The 15691-nt window shown below is 31.1% G+C and overlaps 2 protein-coding genes across 2 annotated transcripts in view; one reads left to right on the top strand and one right to left on the bottom strand.

The window, feature by feature from the left end:
* The first annotated feature begins 2618 nt into the window (after window positions 1–2618).
* Window positions 2619–8970, top strand: LOC141292274 (liver-expressed antimicrobial peptide 2-like). Its single transcript, XM_073824279.1, has 3 exons — window positions 2619–2849; window positions 5064–5206; window positions 8509–8970. The coding sequence occupies exons 1-3, from the start codon at window positions 2787–2789 to the stop codon at window positions 8546–8548; spliced, it is 246 nt and encodes an 81-aa protein (XP_073680380.1). The 5' UTR covers window positions 2619–2786; the 3' UTR covers window positions 8549–8970.
* Window positions 8971–9054: 84 nt separating this feature from the next.
* Window positions 9055–15691, bottom strand: part of scarb2c (scavenger receptor class B, member 2c) — a 25040-nt gene continuing 18403 nt past the window's right edge. The window contains exons 10-12 of the mRNA XM_073824278.1: window positions 15050–15101; window positions 13188–13340; window positions 9055–11155 (exon numbers count right to left, since the gene is read on the bottom strand). Coding sequence (XP_073680379.1) covers window positions 11117–11155; window positions 13188–13340; window positions 15050–15101 — 244 coding nt within the window. The 3' untranslated portion in view covers window positions 9055–11116. The remainder of the gene's footprint in view (window positions 11156–13187; window positions 13341–15049; window positions 15102–15691) is intronic.

Below are 15691 nucleotides of genomic sequence, written 5' to 3'. Positions count from 1 at the left end.
ATATATATATATATATATACAGTAATTCAGTGAACATAGAAACAACAAAAACATAGCGTATAGTGCTAAACATGAGCTCACGCTTCTTCTGATCTCCTGTAGACTCTGGACAATGATAAAGAATATTCATCAATATCAGCAGATATCAAATTAATACATCAGATTAGCCAACTTTTCCTCAGTTATAAACAATTGTTCTTCCGATATTGATTTCTAGAACATTTTATTTGTACATTCATGATGTTATTTAAATGCTACTGTTTGAGAATGTTAAAAAATTACCTTTTTTATAATAAACTCAAATTTTGAGTGTTTATGTATTACATTAAATAACTATGACTTTTTTGGTAATTCCAAAATGTTCATCATAATTTGATATTTCCTCATATTATTGAATATTCTGATTCATATTCTCTTCATAAACTTTCCTAAAAATGATAAACAAATGTTCTTTTTAAATTCTTATTAAACAACACATAACGGAAAGGTACAAAAATAAAAACTAAATGTGGTCGGAATCTGTGTTAAATGTAAAAACAACAAACCATCACAGTGAACTGATGGTTTCCTGAAATTGACTGCAACAGAGAAAAACAGAGCAAAGCACTCCGAACACATGCATGTTATTAAGAGAAAACATCATGTATAAACATCGTCACCTTGTTTAATAAGTGAGCAAATGAGCTGGAGTAACACTGCCCTCTGCTGGACAGGTGAACAAAACTGCGTCTGAAACAACAAAAGTAGTATATTTATCCATAAGTCAAGTCAGTGTAAGTCAATCTGGTTAACCACATTCTTCAAAATGTCTTCTTTATGTTAAGCAGAAGAAACTTATTTAAGTTTGGAACAACTTAACGATAAATAAATAATGAAAGAACTGTCATTTTTGAGTGAACTGTCCCTTTAAGAGAATGTTACATTGTATCATTTTGCAAACATTGGGGGAATGTTACTTTAGAATGTTCTCTGAATCTGAACCACTGGAAACTGAAACATAGTAACATTTAAAAACATTCCAGAAATGTTCAAATGTTTCAGAAAGACAAGCCATAAACAACATATGTGCTAATGTTCTGAGAACATTCGGATAACTTTGAATGAATTTGTTAGTGAAAGAAGTTTTGTTCATAGCCTAACTTAAGATTCCTCATTGGGAACGGTGTGGGAATCTCGATCAATGCTCAGCTTAAACTTTGAGCAACACCAAAACAAATCAAATGATCTTTCTTAAATGCTTCAAATTAAAATATAAATTGAGTCTGTGTGTTCATTACGTTTTTGAAAACTTAAATCCCTACCTATATGAGTTTCTTTCTTCCATTGAACACAGATGCTAAAAAAATGTTTTTATGTTAAATAGAACAAAGAAACCTTACGGTTGGAACAACTTAAGGATGAATAAATAAGAGAATTGTCAGTTTTGAGTGGACTGTCCCTTTAAGAGAATGTTACATTGTATCATTTTGCAAACATTAGGGGAATGTTACTTTTGAAATGATACTTTCTCTGAACAACTGGAAACTGATACATAGTAACATTTTAAAAAGTTACATAAATGCTAAAATGTTTCAGAAACAATGTTCTGAGAACATTCAGATAACTTTGAATGAATGTCCTATTATTGTTACTGAAAGAATCTATAATGATTATTTCAACATTTTAGTTTCCTGTAAAAGCAGATTCCTCATTGAGAACGGTGTGGGAATCTCAGTCAGGACTCAGCTTGGACTTTGAGCAGGTGAACACCAACACAAGACAGAATATGAGGAAGATATTTTTCATAGAACATGTATTATAAATAGTACTATTATGAATAAACTACATGATAAAATTCAGACACACTTGATGAAATTTACATTTTTCATGTTTTAAAACTATTGATCTTTCTTAAATGCTTCAAATTAAAATATAAATTGAGTCTATGTGTTCATTACATTTTTTAAAACGTATATCCAAACCTATATGAGTTTCCTTTTTCTTTTTTTGTTGAACGAAGATTTGAAAGAATGAGGGGAACCAAAAAGTTGACTGATTTCCATAGTATATTTATCCATTAAGTCAAGTCATTGTAAGTCAATCTGGTTAACCACATTCTTCAAAATGTCTTCTTTATGTAAAGCAGACTAAAAAACTCATTAAACTCAACTTAAATGAGAGAACTGTCATTTTTGAGTGAACTGTCCCTTTAAGAGAATGTTACATTGTATCATTTTGCAAACATTGGGGGAATGTTACTTTAGAATGTTCTCTGAGTCTGAACCACTGGAAACTGAAACATAGTAACATTTAAAAACATTCCAGAAATGCTAAAATGTTTCAGAAGCTTTGAATGAATGTTCTATTATTGTTACTGAAAGAATCTTTGTTCATAGCTTTCACTGAACATTGTAAAAAATGATATTTTGATTATTCTAACAGTATATTTTCTTGTAAAAGCAGATTCCTGATTGAGAACGGTGTGGGAATCGCGATCAGCGCTCAGCTTGGACTTTGAGCAGGTGAACACCAACACAAATCAGAACAGGAGAGTGATCTGAGTGACTAAGGTGAAGCTGCTCATCTGTTTGATTGGTGTGTATTTGACTCTCGGCCTCCAGCTCACTGTGTTTGATATGATTTCTCATTAGCGGTGGGTTTGATAAAGGTCTGGTCACCCTCGCAGACGTGGACTCGTCCTCATTTCTGCTGATCATTGATCTCTGATAGTCTTATCAGCCTCATATAAAGCGCGTCCAGCTCGGGCTCTGTCTCACTGATAGACCTTCAACAAAAGACTAAAGATTATGCCGGTGACCCAGCGTCTGCTCGTCCTGACCGCTCTGCTGTCTCTGCTCCTGGCCTTACAGGTACAGCATCTCACTATCAACAATTTGACACCATCAGTGACGAAATAATCTCTCTAATACACAGGAAAATCTGGTGCTGAAACCATTTTCACTTTCATTTCAAGTTTTAAATCTAAATTTAATATCTCTTTTTATCTTTTAACTATCTATCTATCTATCTATCTATCTATCTATCTATATATATATATATATAACTTTTTATCTATTTAGTCATGCATTTATTTATTTTTTTATTTTTATATATACATTATTATTGTTTTTATACTTCAGCAATTTTTTTCAACACTGGTTCTAAATGACTGTATCTAATTTAATTTGTTAATTTTTAAACATTTCAATTGCCTGTAAAGCACTTTGAACTGCACTAATATGTTTGGAAAAGTGCTAAATAAATAAAACTTGATTGGTACTAGAAAATGCTAGTCGGTTTTACAAAGAATTACACTAAAATCGTATTTATTTTCTTAGAAAATGTATTTTCTTCATTTAAAATATATGGAGGCAAATATATATATATATATATATATATATATATATATAATTACATTTCAAAATAGCAATGGTCACTTTTTACAATAATATATTTTTAAATATACTTTTTGCAAATTTATTTTTGTATATTTTGAAAAATATTTGAATTTATTTATTTATTATGCCATATGGGTTTACTCTTATTACACAAATCAGACAATCAGCGTCAGTCATAAAACACAGTCTCAGCTGATCTGGAGTCAGTTGTTGCTTCTAAAACAGGATGATCTGGTGATGTGCATGTGAAATGTTTCGTCCAGCTGGAATAACACGGCTTTCATCACATCAGTTTCCTGCGATTGTAAGACGATGCTGCGGGACGGCCTGTTTTGTTCTGCCCGCTGCTTTTGTTTGCACATGTACTGTGACGCTTCTGTAAATCATTGTCTGAAGTCGCTCAATGTCACTCGCAGAGCAAATATTTGGGGTTTGACCGACCTTGACAGCTTTCTAAATTTAGCAGACTGAGTGTCTAAATTTGTAAATTTGGGACATCATTTCTTTTCCAATTTTCAAGGAAGATTACTTATTAAACATTGTCATTTCATCTCATTATGGAGGCCCATTTCTGCCATGGAATAAAGAAAAGAGTAAAATTTATATTAAATTAAAAAGACTATTTTTGTCTTCCAATTCTGACCTTTTCTTTTGCAATTGAGTTTATTTCTCCATTCTAAAAAAAAAGTCAAAATTACAAAATATCTTTAGAAAAAATATTTAATTCTGAGATAATAACTTGCAACTGCAATTAAAAAAAACTTTTTAAATATTTTTTTTTATTCCATGTTGGAAAAAAAACTAAATTGTAAACAAAGAATACTGAAATAAATGGTCAATATTAAGAGAAAAAGTTACATTAAATAAAAAATCAATTCTGACCGTTCTTTGCAATTGCATTTATTTTTCCATTTTTTAAATTGCAATTCTAAAAAAACGTCAAAATTGCAAGATGTTTTGAGAATAAATGTTTGAATTCCGAGACATAAACGTGCAAATGCAGCAAAAATAATTTGTATTCCATGTTGGAAAACATAAATAAATTGTAAAACATAAACAAAGAATTCTGAAACAAAAGGTCAATATTAAGAGAAAAAATTTAATTAAATTTGTTCAATTCTGACCTTTTTTTGCAATTGAGTTTATTTTTCCATTTTTAATTGCAATTCTAAGGGAAAAAGGCTAAAATTGCAAGATATTTTGAAAAAAAAATGTTTGAAATCTGAGATATAAACTTGCAACTGCAATAAAAAAATAAAAATAAAATAATGCAATTACTTCTTTAATTTTTTTTTATTCCATGTTGGGAAAAAAACTAAATTGTAAGACATTAACAAAGAATAAAAAATATATGGTCAATATTAAGAGAAAAATGCATTAAATTATTTTTTTTTATTTACCTGTGTTTATTTTTATTCAATGGCAGAAATGTGCTTTCATAATTGCAAAATATAGACTCAGAATTCAAAGAAAAAAAAAGTCAAAACTGTAACATAAAAACTCATAAAAATAAAGAATTGCAGGAAATCAGAATTCTTAATCCAAAAACAAACCAGCAAAACTCGTAAACTAGAAATGGCTAAATTTGTCACTAAATCTAGCAGCAAAGTTACTAAGTTGGCAGCACTGGGCATGATGAAAGCTGACCGTCTCGGTCTGACACACACTCTCTCTGCCTGTTTGTAGGTCCAGACGGCACCCATTGACAATGACTGGGCAAGCGGACTCATCCATCGGGCCAAACGCTCATTACTATGGAGATGGAACACTCTGAAACCCGTGGGTTCTGGATGCAGAGATCACTATGAGTGCGGAACCAACTACTGCAGGTGACCGACATCACCAAACACCATATATATATAAAATAAAAAATAGACAGGGTCTGTGTACATTGCGTTCATGTTTTTTGTTTTTTTTAGTCTGAAAGCAGTAAACTTTGAAAATGGAAAATGCACAGGGACAGAAAATGGATAAACAGCTTGAATATTCAACTTCCACTAATATGAAATACGAATTCCTGTTTTTTTTTCATTTATTTGAAAAAAAAAAATACAAATATCCATTTTTTTTATTTCTCTGTCAGTATAAAAAAAATGCTAAAATTGACAACTAACATTAAAAAAGCTGTATTTTATTAACTTTTTTCCATATTATATACATTTTATTGTTATATATCACATTTTATACATTTAAGTTACATACACACACACACACACACACACACACACATATACATATATGTATATATATATATATATATATATATATATATATATATATATACACATATACATATACATATATATATATAACTTATTTATTTAGTAAAAAAAATTTCAAGTTAGTATCAAAGTCAAGTTAAAGTCAACTTTATTGGCAATTCTGCCACATGTACAGGACAATCAGACCCTTGGTGTATACATTAAATACTAAATATTAAGTATGAACCAAGGTAAACAAATGATAACTTATAGTAAAATGTTATCAAATAGGCTGTTTTTGTTGAAGTACTTATATGAAAGGTGCAGCAGACATTAACATTTGTACGATAAAATGAGAACGAACTTGATTGTCGTACAATTTAAGTCGGAGCCATTGATTGACAGTTTTGAGGGCGTCAGTTTTGACATCTTGACCATCTTTTGAAATTGTGATATTATAAAAACTAATTTGGGTAATCGATAAAACAGGATTATGGGCACAAACTAACACCAAAAAAAAAAAAAAAAAAGACAGAATCTACCTCATCAGTTTATAAACAATAATAGGCCTACTTACTGACGCTTGATGTTTTCCCTCCAACGAGACATATTTAATAATGAACATCCACTCAAATCAAAGTTGAAATATTCACGTGATTGTGATAAAATGTTTATCCTTTAAAATGCGGGTATATTTAACAGCCAATAAAACAAGACAATACGCGCGATTCAAAAGCGAATCGTATTTGAAAGTGATTCACGTGATTCGCTTCGTGTTCTCAAGTTTGTAAGGCGACTTACTAGAGATTTTTGGCGCTCTGCGAAATGCTTTGCAGCGAAATATTGCTATGCTTATGTCGACATGAAAACAATCTACAGTAGCGTGATTCAATACACGAGCGATTCAAAACCGAATCGTTTTGGAGTGATTCAAACACGCGATTCGTTTCGTTTGGTCAAGTTTGTACGGTGCCTCACAAGGTGTTTCTGGCGCTCTGAGAAACGCGAATTTGTCGCAAAATATTGCTATATGGTTATGTCGATATAAAAACAATCTACAGTAGCGTGAATACACGAGCGATTCAAAAGCGAATCGTATTTGAAAGTGATTCACGTGATTCGCTTCGTGTTGTCAAGTTTGTAAGGCGACTTACAAGAGATTTTTGGCGCTCTGAGAAATGCTTTGCCGCGAAATATTGCTATGCTTATGTCGACATGAAAACAATCTATAGTAGCGTGATTCAAAACCGAATCGTTTTTGGAGTGATTCAAACACGCGATTCATTTCGTTTTGTCAAGTTTGTACAGTGCCTCACAAGGGATTTCTGGCGCTCTGAAAAACGCTAATTTGTCGTGCCATATCTGATATATGATTATGTCGTCGTTTTGGCGCTGCAAGAATTCAAATCGTATTAGGAACGGATTTAAACAGCAATTCACTTAATTTTGTTAAGAGTGTATGGCGCCTTATTAGGGATTTTTGATGCTCTGAGAAATGCCAATTTATCGCTATATGATTGTGTCACCAATCTCACCATAAAAACAATCTAGATTGTGATTCAATACGGGTGCGATTCAAAGCTGAATAGCATTTGATGATTTAAATACGTGATTCACTTGATTTTGGCTCTTAAAAAAATAGGGATAAGGGATTAATAGTTTATAAGGGATTTTTGATGCTCTGAGAAACGCCAGTTTATCGTAATCCCAGCAAACACAGAACATTCCCCTAAGGTTCTCATATGGTTCCCATTTGGTTATCTTTTTGGTAACCAAAAAAGAACGTTCCCTGTAGGTTCTTTTTTAAAATAATCTAAAGGGAATGTTTCCAGAACGTTGCATGTAGGTTAGCCAGGAACGTTTTCTTAACGTAAATTGAATGTTCCCTTTAGGTTAGCAATGTTCTGGGAATGTTCCCAGAAGGTTCCGGAACATTCCCCTAAACTAAAGGGATTGTTCTGGGAACCAAACGCTAACATTGCCAACCAAAAATTGTTAGCTGAGTATATGATTGTGTCGGCATAAAAGCAATCTACTTTGTAATTCAATACAGATGAAAAAAAAGCTGAATCGCATTTTATGATTCAAACATGTTTCGCTTCAGTTTGGCGCTTTGAGAAGCACAAACATACCATTAAATAACGCTATATAAAACATATAAACAATCTACATTATGACTTAATACGCAAGCAATTCAAAACTGAATCATGAAAAACTGATTTAAATGTTTTGTCAGGTGTGTACGGCGCTTCATTAGGGATTTTTTACACTCTGAAAAATGTGAATTTATTTAAAAAGCTGAATCGCATTTGATGATTGATGATTCAAACACGAATTTACAGCAAAATAACGCTATAAATAATGTATATATATATTACAAAACAATCTACTTAATGACTGTGAGCGATTCAAATCCAAATCGTATTAGAAACAGATTTAAACATGGGATTTGCTTCATTTTGTCAGGAGTGTACTGTGTTTCATGTAAGGGATTTTTGACACTTTTGCAAATGCGAATTTATCGCAAAATATCGCATAAAAACAAGCATGAATTTATCATGAAATAACATATAAGCGATTCACATTGTGACTCAATAAGTGAGCCATTCAAAACCAAATCGTATTGGAAATGGATTCAACACAAGCGATTGACTTCATTTTGTCAGATGTGTGCGGCGCCTCATGACAGGATTTAATAGACATGCAGCCCTAATCGCAAAAACACTTTTTACACAGAAACCTGAACCTTACGCTGTAAAGACAGATAAACGTTTATCACAGAAAACTTTAACCGCTGCGTGAATCAGCAACTGCTACACTTCAGCACAAGCAGGAAATGTTTTCTCACATTTTACATTTGTATTTTTTATGACTGTCATATTTTCGGGTGACTGTTTAAGTTTAACATACCTGCTTCCTCTCTCTTTCAGGAGAAACACGTGCTCCTTCAATAAAGCCCAACAGGCGTGACTGAGGCCATGGTTCTGACACCAAATCAAAATTGATTTCTCAAACATCAAGACCTACATCAATCTAACAGAACATCTAAAGACAGCAGAGGATTTTCAGATACACCTCTCAAGACTGTATTCTTCAGGTGAATCTCACCAAGAAATGCCCAGGTCATATTAACCTCCAAAATCAGAACTGTTAAATAATTTATTTGATTTTGGGCTGAAAATATGACCCGGCCTGTTCTTGACACGTTCACCTCGTCAGAAACCTCTCAGGAACAAGTCTACAAGAGCTCCAGTTTTATCAGCGATGTTTTATAGTTGTACAGATCTTGATAAATGTGTAAAATATGAACTTTGCATCTCTAGTTTCTGATTCAGATTCAATGAGGCCGAGATGTTTGATCTGATCAAATACAAACACCCATGGCAAAAGAATCTGTAGCAAATCTATTTCATTTTCCGCTGCAGCTTCCGGAAGAATCGGGACGTATTTATTTTGTAAATAACAGACACATAAAGTGAGATGGTGTAACATGCTTTTATTTTATTTTTATTTTTTTATGTTAAAATGTTTTATTGTTTGTCTCATTATTTTTGTTACATTGATAGTGCAATATTTTTTTAAGGAAAACAAACTAAAAATGCTCACTTGATGAAATAAATGCATAAAAACTGAATTTTAAAACATGGAATCAATCATGAACATTCCTTTTTAAAACCTAAATAAGTCTGGTTTTAGCAAACATCATCACTGGGTCTTTATTCATAATTCATGAACACACTTCACATTCACATTATCATTTCTCAATCATCGTAACTGAGATTTAATGAACATTTCCAGCCTGCCAAGCCGATCAGACCACAGTTTCAGATCAAACCCACAGGTTTGGTGTAGTAAATCAACTTTTCCCTTTTCAAACCTAAAAACCCAAACTAAACACCTACAAGAATAAAACAATTAACTATGAAATGAACTACGCAGGACTTGAGGTTTAATAAACATAACAATAAAAACCAGACCGATCAGTGCATGTCAATGAACTAAATCGACATTGAATATATTGAGGAACCTGAAACGTTCAAGCTGAGTCTTCTCAATGCTGCGCTAATACTGTGAAACTGCATTAATTCAACACTGAAAAATTTATGGTAGCCCATTTCTGACACTATGCAAAAAAAAAAAAAAAAAAAAGGTTATTGTTATCTCACAATTCTGGCTTTTTTTTTCTTAGAATTGCGAGATATAAACTCACAATAGCAAATTATAAAGTAAAATTTGAATGAAGTCAGAATTGTGATATAAACTCGCAACTGCGAGTCTTTAAAAGTCAAAATGGTGAGATATAAACTCACAATTCTGTGAACATAAAGTCTAAAAGTAAAAGTAAAAAGTCTGAATATCCCACAAATCTGACTTTATAACTCGCAATATCTCATAATTCTGCAAAAAAGTTCAAATTGCAAGATGTAAGCAAGCAAAATTGCAAGTTTATTTTCCACAGTTCTTTATATCTAGCAATACTGATTCGCAATTGTGCGTTTATATCTCACAGTTTTGCAAAAGATGCTATTGCAAGAAAAAAAGTTAGAATTGCCAGTTTATATCCCACAATTCTGATTTTATAACTCGCAATTGTGTTTATATCTCAAAGTTCTGCGGAAAAAGTCAGAATTATGAGATACAAACTGTTTATTGCGAGAAAAAAAGTCAGAATTGCAAATTTATATTCCACAATTCTGACTTTATAACTTGCAATTGAGTGTTTCTATCTTACAGTTCTGGAAAAAAAAAGCTAGAATTGTGAGATGGAAACCTGAAATTGCGAGAAAAAGGTCCGAATTGTGAGATGAAAAGTCACAATTACCCTTTTTTTACTTAGTGGTGGAAACAGGCTTCCATAAAAAGGCTGTCATTTTAGAGTTTAAATGAGCGATTATGGTCATAATATTGTAAACGTGTTATTAATTGGCTCTAAAAACAACGTTGAGCAAATGTACCATTAAAATCTTGGTTTGCATCGGAGAAAATCACTTAGTATGGCAGAGGAGAAAGTGCAAATATATCTGGTCATTAAAAAAAAAAAAGATTTCGTGATTTTAAAATGCGTGTGGCACATTATTGACATAAAACATACATTGGTACTGAAATCAGCATGAATTGGCACCGCTGTCAGTGTATTTGCCAGATGAGCTCATTGCAATTGCGTAAGTGTATTAATACGGTTGTGATGTGTACGGGCCACATCTAGATCTCGAACGCTGATGTGTAACGCGTTGCATCACGTCTGCTGTCATTCTATTAGTGTTTTCTGGTATATGGTTGAGTTTGGCACATGAATCTCATTGGCTGGCTTGGACACGCCTTTGTTTCCGTGATTCTCAATCAATCATCTGAAGCAATAAATGCATTAAAAACACATTTGAAAGACCTGGATCTGAGGCCAGGTGACCCGAGACAGACTTTGCACTTTGAGTCGTCTGTCGCACGCACCGATGCTCCTTGAACTGACTCTGGCCGTCTGAAAATGAAATCAAGCTCAATGTCTCAACGCATGTTAGTTCATCACGATGTCTGCAGAGATTATGATGAAAGCAGGGGCTCGCGCTCGGCCTCGGTGCTCTGAGAAGAAAAAAAAACTGTTTAAAACACAGCAAATGAAGTTACAGTCAGCATTTGATGTGGCCTTAGTGGAGAAATGCAATCACAGAATGTGCTGCAATGAAATGTTTAAAGCTTTCTGCAATATTTATGTGTGCTGTGCATTTTTTGCGCTTATTAGAAGATCATGAGGTTAACTAGTCAATGGTCTATTGGAATCAAATGTGAATCAAGTGGCTTTGGACCACAAATAAGGGTCATAAGGGTCAATTTTTTAATTAATATTTTGTTAGAATAGGACAATGTTTTTGCTGAGATACAACTACTTGAAAATCTGGAATCTGAGGGTGCAAAAATTGAGAAAATCGCCTTTAAAGTTGTCTTAATGAAGCTCTTAGAAATGTATATTACTAATCAAAAATTAAGTTTTGATATATTTACAGCAGGAAATGTACAAAATGTCTTCATGGAACATGATCTTTACATAATATCCAAATGATTTTTGGCATAAATGAAAAATCTATAATTTTGACACATGCAATATATTTTTGGCCATTGCTACAAATATACCTGTGATTTTATATTTTATTTTTTTGTTTTTGTTTTTTGTCTGAATTCTCTTCTTTTTTCAGTTTTATTATTTCTGGACTCTGTTTAATGGTTAAATTATGTTATAAACAAAAAAAAATACTTAGTTGCAATCATAAAACCTATACTGTTTACTACAAATTGTGCAAAAAATATATTTTAGGACCCTATGAAATCATTCCTCAATTCCATTTAGATTTTTTTTTTTTGGATTCCACTTTAATGGTTTATTTAAATTGTAATAATATTAAAACATGTCAAATCAATTGAATTTCTACAACTTTAACAACTTCTTTACATTTTTGACAATAGTATAACCATATAAAATGTTTTTATTTAGTTATTTATAAATGAAATTTATTTACAAAAATTGAATAAAATTAAATAACATTAACATTTTTTTTAGTCTAAATGACTTTTTTTTAATCATTTCTGGACTCTGTTTCAATGGTTAAATTAAATTATAAACAAAAGGCATAATTATTTGAAATCATAAAAAAACCTATACAGTTTATTACAAATTGCACAAAAATATATTTTGAAGGACCCTGTATAATCTGTTTTTATTGTTCTCAAATTCCATTTCAATTTTCTTTAGATTCCATTTTAATGTTTTAATTAAACTGCAACAATCTGAAAACATGCCTAATCAACTGAATTTCTAAAACTTTAACTTTAACGTCTTTACATCTTTTTCAATAATATATCCATATAAAATGTTTTTATTTGTTTATTTGTGAATGAAATTGTTTATGTTGTCTGTTTACTTTTTTCTAAAATTTGAATTTATTACAATCATAAAACATTAACAATTGAATCTTTTCAAATGTAATCACATGAAAGTTGAGCAATTTCTTTCAATTTTGACTTTCAAAATTAAAGCATGCAATCAAAATAGTGTAATTATCCCTTTATTATTATTTATTATTATTATTATTATTATTACTACAATTACTACTACTTTGAGAATATATATATAATAATACACATAAGTACATTCTGCTGTACAATATATTTGTCACAATTTCAAGTTAAAGTTGAGCTGAATATATATATATATATATATATATATATGGCAAATTTTTTAAATGTAGAATTACAGCTAATTAATATTTGGGGCGAGTTAGTAATTTGTCTTTTAGTATGTCAGAAACTGATTTTTGTTGTAAATATGCCTGACAAGATTGTTACAACAAATTCCTTTTTAGTGGATGTTTTCTGTAAATTAAGGAATAATGAATGATATTTATTTTTTGCTCTGAAAAACAAAAACAAAAATGCATTTTATTTAAACAGAAAACTTTTACATTTTTTTGAAAAACATCAATTACACATTGCTTTAATTCTTAAACCCCTTTTCATCTTTGACCCATAAATATATCTCTTTTTTTTATAGCAGCTTTATTTCAAGCCACAATTTTATTATTATTTTATTTTATTTTAGTAAGCGATGTGTGAGCCTCACCGTCGGCGTCTGCTGTCGGCACATGAACACGATGAAGATGACGCCCAGTAAGATGCCCGCACTGATCACTATGAAGGGGATGTTGACAATCACATTAGCCTCTGTAACAACCGAATGCAGCTTCTGGGCAGATTCCTCGTCAATAAAGACGCTCTGGAAACAGGATAGCAGCGTTTAGAAGATAAGAAGAGACAGAAATGAAGAAAAACACTTTCAAATTCCCTGCTCAGGCTCTTTGTTGCTCTGCTGGACATCCTGTCTGATAATGTGATCTCAAAATAACGGCTTTAGAGTTAAGATCTCATTCGAGTGGCCTTTTACCCAGAGAATTTTCATCTAATCATCTAATGCTAAGACTAGTTTTAAACACGAGTTAAACTGATGCATCACGTCTGTCTGATTACTTTCACGGCTTGGGTCGTTCAAAGGTTCATTTATATTTTGCATCATGTTTGGACACTTTATCTGTTGCACCTTTCACCCAATTTAGCATCTCAACAAAGCAACAAATGCACAATCTGTCCATCCAGACGTGATGAAAAAGCCCCTGAAAGTCTTGCCCTGTGCTTGGAACGTAAAGCAAATGCTTTGAACTTCCTTATCACAAACATGAGTTCAAAACAGATTGAAAAAAATAAACAAACAAACAAACAAACATGCAAGAAAGAGTTTTCTTTTAAATCCGTCTAAACTGAGCAGCTTTACAGAAAATTCTAATGTTAATATTTAGAATATCTTAATACCTTCATGAATATAGTTGCACTTAGCAAATTAGAGATAAATTATTATATGGTTACATTTTGTGAAAAATAAACAAAAATGCACCGCCACTTAAAAGTTAGGATTTTTAATGTTTTTAATGACGTCTTTTCTACTCATCAAGGCTGCATTTATTTGATTAAAAATACCGAAAAAAGTGTACTATTGTGAAATAATCTTGCAATTTAAAATAATGGTTTTCTGTTTTAATACGTTTTAAAATTAAAATTAAAAGCATCATTACTCCAGTCTTCAGTGTCACATGATCCTTCAGAAATCATTCTAATATGCTGATTTATTATCAATGTTAGAAACAGTTGTGCTTCTTAATATATTTCAGGATTCTTCAAAGAACATAAATAAATTCGATTAAACATTTCATTAAAATGGAAATATTTTGTAAAAATATACACGACCGTTCAAATTTTGGGGTCAGTGCATTTTTCTTTTTGTCTTTGTTTGAAAGAAATTAATACCTTTATTCAGCAAGGATGTGTTAAATTGATAAAAAGTGATAGTAAAGACTTGTATTGTTACAAAAGATTCCTATTTTGAATAAATGCTGTTCTTTTTAACTTTATATTCATCAAAGTATCCTGAAAAAATATTAAAAGTTCCAAAGAAGCACAACTGTTTCCAGCATTGATAATAAATCAGTATATTAGAATGATTTCTGAAGGATCATGTGACGCTGAAAACTGCAGTAATGATGCTGAAAATTCAGCTTTGCGTCACAGAAATAAATTGTATTATAAAGTATATTAAAATAGAAAACCACAGTTTTAAATTGCAATAATATTTCATAATATTACTGTTTTTTCTATATTTTTAATAAACATGTAAACCAAATAAACATGGTAAGCTTCTTTAAAAACATTAAAATCTTAGTGATCCCAAACTTTTGAGCAGCAGTGTATTTTTTTTTATGTGAGTAAAAGTGAGGTTTTTCGGTTCATTTGCTGGGAACTGGGACCTTTGAACCCAAGCGCTGTGCTTTTTGAACTATTTGAACTCAGCAGCAACACGTTCTCACATGTAAACAACCTTGACATCCTTTAAAAGCCTTGCAGAAAAATATTGATGATGAATTTCTAAAACTTTACCTCATTAAGGTACATCACTGGAAACACCAGCGTCTGGATCTTCCCAGTTTGACTGCAAACCAAGAAAGAAAATAAGATTTTTTCAATGGGACATGAAGATTTTAAACAGGTTTATTACAGAAAACTAAAACTGTAAAAAATATTTCAGATAAATATTTTTAAAAAAGCAATATTCAGCAATATTTCAAATTTTCTTTAAGTTAAAGTACTAAAGTAACTAAAACAAATAAAAATAAGTAAAAAACTATATAGATATATAAAAAAAAACTTAAAACAAATGAATACAACTTCAAAATCAAAAAATACAAAATATCCAAAATCAAACTAACAAGAAAATTATAATATAAAACATCAACACCCACTTAGACTCATGAACAGAGGTTTGAAATGTATAATATAAAATAAAAAAAATAAAATACAAAAATATGCTTTAACTTATTTCATTTTATTTAAAATATTTGGTTCAGTTTAACTTGAAATACCAAATAACTTGTGCAAACCTAAATAAACTAAAGTTAATAAATAAAAATAAATGCACTATATATATAGATATATTTAAAAGAAAATAATAATTTTATATTTTAATAACATCTGGATCTTCCCAGTTTGACTGCAAACAAAGAAAGAAAATGTGATTTTATG

This window comes from Garra rufa, chromosome 19, assembly GCF_049309525.1.
Source record: "Garra rufa chromosome 19, GarRuf1.0, whole genome shotgun sequence".
Taxonomy (NCBI): domain Eukaryota; kingdom Metazoa; phylum Chordata; class Actinopteri; order Cypriniformes; family Cyprinidae; genus Garra; species Garra rufa.
Note: the sequence above shows the minus strand (reverse complement) of the source record. Positions and strands in the feature narration are given on the sequence as shown.

Coding starts and splice junctions, on each gene's coding strand:
- LOC141292274 (XM_073824279.1), top strand. CDS start 2,787: ATGCCGGTGACCCAGCGTCTGCTCGTCCTGACCGCTCTGCTGTCTCTG. Junction 2,850..5,063: donor CTCTGCTCCTGGCCTTACAG/GTACAGCATCTC, acceptor GCCTGTTTGTAG/GTCCAGACGGCACCCATTGA. Junction 5,207..8,508: donor TGCGGAACCAACTACTGCAG/GTGACCGACATC, acceptor TCTCTCTTTCAG/GAGAAACACGTGCTCCTTCA.